The 9,191-nt window shown below is 39.6% G+C and overlaps 1 protein-coding gene across 1 annotated transcript; it reads right to left on the reverse strand.

The window, feature by feature from the left end:
* Positions 1 to 438: 438 nt before the first annotated feature.
* Positions 439 to 8,540, reverse strand: aqp9a (aquaporin 9a). The gene is made up of 6 exons (XM_051100196.1): positions 8,359 to 8,540; positions 7,541 to 7,667; positions 6,086 to 6,223; positions 5,888 to 6,006; positions 4,659 to 4,876; positions 439 to 1,462 (listed from the first exon to the last, which is right to left on the reverse strand). The coding sequence occupies exons 1-6, from the start codon at positions 8,536 to 8,538 to the stop codon at positions 1,258 to 1,260; spliced, it is 987 nt and encodes a 328-aa protein (XP_050956153.1). The 5' UTR covers positions 8,539 to 8,540; the 3' UTR covers positions 439 to 1,257.
* Positions 8,541 to 9,191: the final 651 nt, after the last annotated feature.

The following is a 9,191-nucleotide window of genomic DNA, read 5'->3' on the forward strand; positions in this document are numbered from 1 at the left end:
TTCCATTATATCAAATTCCATACACACACACACATATTATATATATATATATATATATATATATATATATATAATATATATATACACACATACATACATACACACATACACACCCTAACCTTAAGTCCTCTTGTTTATTGTTTTTGAATGTCAAACTAGCTCTACACCATGTAGGCCTAAAGGTTAACAGGGAAAGGTTAATCTAATCACATAAAGTCCTGTCATGTGTTAAAGATAAAGGACTAACATAAAAACCAAAACTGAAAACCTAAAATTAACTAAAAAAACACACTTGTTAAAATTGAAAATAGGCTTAACAATAATTAAAAAGACATAGAAACTAAAAAGTCAAAACTATAATAACCATAACATGACATTTGTTCATTCAGAGACGCAGCTTTTTGTTGACGGAGATGAACGTGTTCATGTGTCATTTACCCTCAGTAGACAGCAGCAGAATTGTCCAGACATGAACAGAACCTCCGCTTGCGAACATCCGACGCGGGTTTGTAAGCAAGAAAAATCTGCTGTGAACTTCAACAAAAGTTCCGTTTATTTCAGCAAAAACACAAATTTACAGTTAAAGTCACAGGATTTCATTACAAAAGATCTACTTTTTACTTTCAAAAACAACAAGTCAATAAAAGAAACCTGATCTACAAACACATGAACATAACCATAAATATTAGAGACAGTATATGAACGACAACAAGCTGAAATAAAACGTACATTTAACATGAAAACTCAACGGTGCTCTAGTGGAAAATCTTTCACAGCTCTTTTTGGCAAACGCTAGTCTTTGCCGCGAACCATTACACTCACGCGCGTGACGGTCGTGCTCAGACAAGCATGTTTGTCAGGTCGTTTCATGATCAATGTTGTCAGTCAGTGTGCTTTTGTTTGGCGTTTTTTGCTTTAATCTGGACAGAGTTCCTGACAGGAAGCTCCTGAAACGTTTCCATCATGTTAAAAGGTATAAACAGTCATTGAATCGTTTGTTCTGGGTTCAGTATAATATTAACCCATCAACAAAATACAATCAGATGTTACGTAGAGTGAAGGATTATGGGACAGACGGGTTGACAGACGTGAAGCTTGTTGAAGCACTTACATGAATCAATCAGTAGAAACTCGTTCATTATTTGAGTTGTGAAGATCTGCTGATGTCACTGATGAGTTTACTCATGTAAACGGTGTGTGAAGATGAGTTTACCGGCTTTACTTGGTCGCGACAGGAATTCGACTGATCTTGGGTTTTTAGCTCATGTTGATCATCTCGTATTTGTCCTTTAGGCTGCTGTCCTCGTCTTCCTCCTCATCATCCTCTTCCTCGGGTTCTTCGTGAGGTTTGTCGTTGTGGTTGGAGTGATGAAGCTCAATCAACAGGAAGTAGATCACAGCACCGGCGACGCCTCCTACTAACGGCCCGGCAACAGGGATCCACCACCAGTAATCTGCAGTGCTGCACACACACACACACACACACAAAATATAAATGACCAAATTATCATAATATAATCATAGAATCATCACAATATATCACCAAATCTTTAATAATATATTACCCAAAAAAATCACAACATATTACCAAATCAGCATCATTTATAACCAAATCATGTAATCATATCATGGAATCATAACTGAAATATAGCACAAAATTATTATAATCACCAAATCATCATAACACCAAATCTATATATATATATATATATATATAAATTACTGAATTATCACAATATCACTAAAAAATCTTCACTAAATCATCATAACATAATTTCTGAATTGTCATATCACCAAATCATCACAATATATCACTAAATCATCAGGAAATATCACTAAATGATCACGATAAATCACAAAATAAACAGTATATTAGAGAATCATCAGAATACATCGCTGAATCAACATATAATCAAATCATTATGATCTGCTATATATGACTGTGCAGAAGCTTAATTCATTTGATGAACCAGCTGTGAAATCCAATAATTTTAGTTATCATAACTACAACTATATATATATATATATACACCAGAACAAACTCAAACCAGAACACACACACACCTGAACAAACTTACACCAGAACACACACACACCTGAACAAACTTACACCTGAACACACTCACACCTGAACACACTCACACCTGAACACACTCACACCTGAACAAACTTACACCTGAACACACTCAACAACACTCACACCAGAACACACTCACACCTGAACACACTCACACCTGAACACACTCACACCTGAACACACTCACACCTGAACACACTCACACCTGAACACACTCACACCAGAACACACTCACACCTGAACACCTGAACACACACTCACACCTGAACACACTCACACCAGAACACACTCCTGAACACCTCACACCTGAACACACTCACACACTGAACCTGAACACACTCACACCAGAACACACTCACACCAGAACACACTCACACCAGAACACACTCACACCTGAACACACACCTGAACACACCAGAACACACCTGAACACTCACCAGAACACACACCTCACACCCTGAACACACCCAGAACAACACACCTGAACACACTCACACCTGAACACACTCACACCTGAACACACTTACACCAGAACACACTCACACCTGAACACACTCACACCTGAACACACTCACACCAGAACACACTCACACCAGAACACACTCACACCAGAACACACTCACACCAGAACACACTCACACCTGAACACACTCACACCTGAACACACTCACACCTGAACACACTCACACCTGAACACACTCACACCTGAACACACTCACACCAGAACACACTCACACCTGAACACACACCAGAACACACTCACACCTGAACACACTCACACCTGAACACACTCACACCTGAACACACTCACACCTGAACACACTCACACCTGAACACACTCACACCTGAACACACTCACACCTGAACACACTCACACCAGAACACACTCACACCAGAACACACTCACACCAGAACACACTCACACCTGAACACACTCACACCAGAACACACTCACACCAGAACACACTCACACCTGAACACACTCACACCTGAACACACTCACACCCTGAACACACTCACACCAGACACACTCACACCTGAACACACTCACACCAGAACACACTCACACCTCACACTCACCTGAACACACTCACACCTGAACACTGAACACACTCACCAGAACACACTCACACCACACACTCACACCTGAACACACTCACAACACACTCAACAACACACTCACACCTGAACACACTCACACCTGAACACACTCACACCAGAACACACTCACACCAGAACACACTCACACCAGAACACACTCACACCTGAACACACTCACACCACACACTCAACACCACACCACACACTCAACACCAGAACACACTCACACCTGAACACACTCACACCTGAACACACTCACACCTGAACACACTCACACCAGAACACACTCACACCAGAACACACTCACACCAGAACACACTCACACCAGAACACACTCACACCTGAACACACTCACACCAGAACACACTCACACCAGAACACACTCACACCACACACTCACACCTGAACACACACTCACACCTGAACACACTCACACCAGAACACACTCACACCAGAACACACTCACACCTCACACTCAGAACACACTCACCTGAACACACTCACACCAGAACACACTCACACCAGAACACACACCTCAACACACTCAAACCTGAACACACTCAAACCTGAACACACTCAAACCTGAACACACTCAAACCTGAACACACTCACACCAGAACACACTCACCACCACTCACACCAGAACACACTCAAACCAGAACACACTCAAACCTGAACACACTCACACCAGAACACACTCACACCAGAACACACTCACACCAGAACACACTCAAACCTGAACACACTCAAACCAGAACACACTCACACCAGAACACACACACACACACCAGAACACACCAGAACACACTCACACCTGAACAAACTTACACCAGAACAAATTTACACCTGAACACACTCATACCTGAACACTCAAACCAGAACACACACTCACACCAGAACACACTCAGAACAACACAGAACAAACCAGAACACACTCAAACCTGAACAAACTCACACCAGAACACACTCACACCTGAAGACACTCACACCTGAAGACACTCACACCTGAACACACTCACACCTGAACACACACACACACACCTGAACACACACACACACACCTGAACACACTCGTTCCAGAAAACACACACACACCTGAACAAACTTACACCAGAACAAATTTACACCTGAACACACTCACACCAGAACACGCTCGTACCTGAACACACACACACACCTGAAAACACTTAAACCTGAACCCACTCGTACCTGAACACATTTACACCAGAACACACTCACACCTGAACACACTTGTACCTGAACACACTCACACCTGAACACGCTTGTACCTGAACACACTCACACCTGAAAACACTCACACCAGAACAAACTCACACCAGAACACACTCGTACAAGAACACACTCACACCAGAACACACTCACACCAGAACACACTCGTACAAGAACACACCTGTACCTAAAAGCCTGAACACACTTGTGCCAGAACACACTCGGACCTAAACACCTGATTCTCTCGTACCTGAACACCTCCATGCCCCATCCGGCGGCGGCAGTGAAGAGGCGCGGACCCAAGTCTCTGGCGGGGTTTAGAGGATAACCGCAGTTCAGCCCCATGGAGACGCTGATGCCCAGCAGGATCAGACCCACGGCCAGTGGTTCCACACCATGAGGAGCACCGATGTTCCTGCCGTCCACAACCGCCAGAATACAGAGGACCAGCATTCCCGTCCCCACCACCTGATGGACAGATGGAGATCGGGTTAGTCAGAGGTCACTAACCCGAACCCGAACTTCAGCTGAGCTTGTCATTCCTCTAAACTCCTGGGAAATGATTGAAAATATTACGTTGTACTGGTGTTTTTTTTATTCAGATACACCATATGCATGCAAAATATTTAGAACTACATTTAAGATTTATGTGTTTGAGTTGTATATACAATTTCCATGCATTTGGAGTTTTAACAAGCTTAATGTGATGCATATTTGTCAGTCATACATCAATGAAACAGGTCAGATTTCGGCACTCCAAAAATCATGGTACAGTTATTAACTATTTGATTATTTGTTTGAGTTTATCTGCATTATAAAATCATATTTTGCTTTGCATTCTAAATCCATTTATTCACAGTGTTTAGCATAAATCTGTTCATTGTGGGGAAAAAAAATACTTTTATTTACATTTTAAAATTGTAAACATGGTTAAAATATGGCTAGCTGTGGAACAAGCAATAAACAATTAGATAAATGTAAGAGATTATTGATGATAAATGTATAAAGCTGGTTATTGCGCATTGAAAACACAGTTTGTTAGTACTATTACAGAAATCTGACCTGTTTTATGTATGTTCACACGTGTTATAGACAACACATTGGCGTTTGTGACGTATTTTTTTGCATACTTTACGTAAATATATTTAAATACTTTCTCATTTTTTAAAATTTGTGTATGCTTCACATTAAGAAATTAGTTTTTTTGTGTTAAAATTGTGTAATTCAAATTTTATATGCAGTTCAAATACATTAATCTTAAATTTAGACCTAAATGGTTAGTTAAGTAATTTCAAGGCAGGACGTGTTTATTTGGGGCAGAAGGAGCTGAATTAGGTCACGGGTTCACACTGAATTGGTGTGTTTCTGGGTAGAAACGTTCAGTCGATCGATGTGCATTAGTCAAATGGCATCAGTCTGTGGTTGTGAAACACGGACTAAATGTGTGTTTTCAGTTCGGTGATGTACAGACAGACTGACCTGATCCACGAAACCACCCAGGACCGTCAGGTGTCTGCCCGGGTACGAGGCGAAGATGTGTCCTGTGGCGTTAATTCCCGTGACCGACAGGATCCCGCTGGTGAAATCCATGAAGGCATCTGAAAACACACACACACACACACACATATATATTAATCACATGCATTAAACACGGGAAACTGGATTCCTCAAACTCACCATAATACAATCCAAAGACTGCAGCTGCTCCCACAAATGCACCCAACATCTGTGCCGCCACATAGATTGGAAACTTCCAGATCTTCAGCTTCCCCAGGATGACCATGGCCAGAGACACGGCGGGGTTCAGGTGACCGCCTGAGGAAACACCGAACATCACACCCGTACGGTAAACAAACAATATTTGCGGCCTATTTTAAGTATAGGCTAAACATATATTGTAAACAGCGACGCTCAATGAAACACTGTACATTTTAGAAACTGAAAACATTGAGTTCCAACCTTCATATATAATTTGAATGCATGTATTTCAGTAGCAAGAAAACACATTGCCAGTCTTACAGACTAAAGTTTTTGTTCAAATGTGACATATTCAAGTCAAGTCACCTTAATTTATATGCCACTTTATACAATACAGATTTACAGTATTAAACAGGAAGAGTTTCAATTATTTTAGTATCACTGAGATAGTTTTTAATATTTTGAATGATATTTTTGTACATATATTTTTCATGTTTATTTTATTTTTAGTCATGTGTTTGTGTTCTTGTCTTTTATTAGTTTCTGTTATTTTTAAACATGTATATATAGTTTTTATTTATTTATATATCAATTTTAGTGTTTATTTTTAGTATATCAAGTTAAATTAAATTAGAAATGCTGCCTTGAAACTAGCTGATATAAATAAGTTTACATTTTTATATTGCATTTTATTTCAGTCCACATTCACATAACATTTTTTTATGATTATTTATATATTTATTCATGTGTGAATATATTGTGATTATATCTTCTTGAAATTTAAAACAAAATACATCTTTTTAAATATATATTTTAGACATTTAAAAAATATATGAAAAAAAAATCTAACAATATAGATTTGGTCATTTTTATATATATTTTGGGAGTATATTTTATAAACTTTTAAAGCATTATAATGTATGAATGTAGAAAGTCCTTTCACATATGTCATTTGCAGAAACAAATTCATTTGTTGTCTATAACATGTGAACATATAACATATTTGAATAAAAATCAGCAAGGAACACACTGTTCCTAAAAAAATACAATTCACACACACACACACACACACTCACAAAAAAAAAAAAAAAAAAAAAAAAAAAAATCAATGAATCTGTCCTGGTGCTCCAGGCTCCATACGACCTCAGAAAGCAGATGAGAGCAACGTTTTCTCAAACCAATGTCATTAAGAGAGTCTGACGGCTGAGGAAACATCTCAGACCATCTGAAAGAAGAAGACCTCATCCAGAAACCCAGAGAAATCCAAACCCCAGCAAACTTACAGAAACTGCTGTGTATTCGGTTTATTGATCGGTTCTGGGAAAGGCAGTGATCAGACGCCTGTGGCTCCGGCTCACGTGTGAGTGCTGATGAGTTTCTGTGTGTGATGCTTATATAACCTGTGTGTGTGTGTGTGTGTGTGTGTGTGTTTACCCGACACGCCGCCGGCCACATAGACGCCCATCATGAGTCCGGTGCTGAAGCCGATGTGGACGGTCAGCGGTTCACCGAGAGTGTTTCTGCTCAACACCGTCTGAGCCACCGACCCGCAGCCGAACAACTGACACACACACACACACACACACACACACACACACAAAAACAGAGCAATGAGCAAACGCTGAGTGATCAACAGCACCTCTACAGAATAACACAGAGAATAAATCATTTTATATACATTTACAGTAAAACCTAACATTTGTGAATCTGTGCAGAATAAAGCAGGGTTTCTGCTGGTCTGAGGAAGGTAAATATAAAACCAAACCAAAAAGAAAATGGAAAAAAAATCAACTGAATGGAACTCAATATGTTTTCTTAATGAATTAGATTAAAAACACTTCAGATTCTAATGAAAAGACACTCCTACAGATTTCCATTTCAAAACAAGACTAAAAATATTAATTCAAAGAGAAAAGTTTTCATTTCCCACTGGCAGATATTTGTTCTTGGTTCAATCATAAACTCGCTTTATTTTGTTCTGTTTCTCAGAAAACAAGACTTGCGTCTTGAAACTAAGTAAAGGTATCTTGATTTAAGGATGTTTAGATGTACTGGAAAACAAGACTCACAAATACTGAGGAAGATGCTCATTTTACGCAGTAACATTTATTGCCTTAAACTGCTTGAATTTAAGACTTTCTGCTCTTATTTAAAAGGCCTTAACCTGAGGAACAGCGAACGAAGACAGCAGAAACCCTGTACAGCTGCCATCTGAGCTGAATCTGAGTGAAGGTAAGGACGCAGACACTCACCACCAGCACAAACGTCCCGAGGAACTCGGCCAGGAACTCTTTGAAGATGCCGTGTTTGAGGGCGCAGTGATGCTTCATGATGCTGCGAGTGCGTCTGACGGGACTGAACACACACGGGACGCTCCGCTGCATTAAAGCCTCCGATGGGACGTCCCAACACACGCCATCGATCCGCCTCATCACGGACGAATCTGAGCTCACTGACACTCACAAACAGCAGCTGAAACACTGGACTGACTTTAAACTAGTTTCACTCAGGAACTGCTGGAAAATCTCACAAATAATGACAAAGAAACGGCAAGAAACACACTGAATTCAAGTAAAATTGTGTACTAGAAAAACCAAAGTACCTGTAGCATTTTCATCTTATTCCAATAATCTTTGTTTTATTTACTACTTTGAAAATCATTTTAGGGTGGACACCTACCACAAACATCACTTCTTTTATTTTTGGGGTTAGAACAGAAACAGAAACAGTGAGGAGAGGCAGAAAATCACCACAAATGTGCCATGGTATTATTACTATGCTTTCTGAACACATATAACAGTACCATAGAAATAGTATTTTCAAATATACACTACTGTTTTTGGTCAAATTTAAAGAAATGAACACTTTTATTCATCAAGGACACATTAAACTGCTCAAAAGTGCCATTAAAGACATTTATAATGTTACAAAGATTTCAATATCAAATAAACGCTGTTCTTTTGAACTTCCTGTTCATCTGTGAATCCTGCAAAATAAAATGCATGACAGTTTCCACAAAAATATTGTGCAGCACAACTGTTTTCAACATTGATAATAAATCCGCATATTAGAATGATTTCTGAAG

The sequence above is a fragment of the Labeo rohita genome, chromosome 25 (genome assembly GCF_022985175.1).
Source record: "Labeo rohita strain BAU-BD-2019 chromosome 25, IGBB_LRoh.1.0, whole genome shotgun sequence".
Lineage (NCBI taxonomy): Eukaryota > Metazoa > Chordata > Actinopteri > Cypriniformes > Cyprinidae > Labeo > Labeo rohita.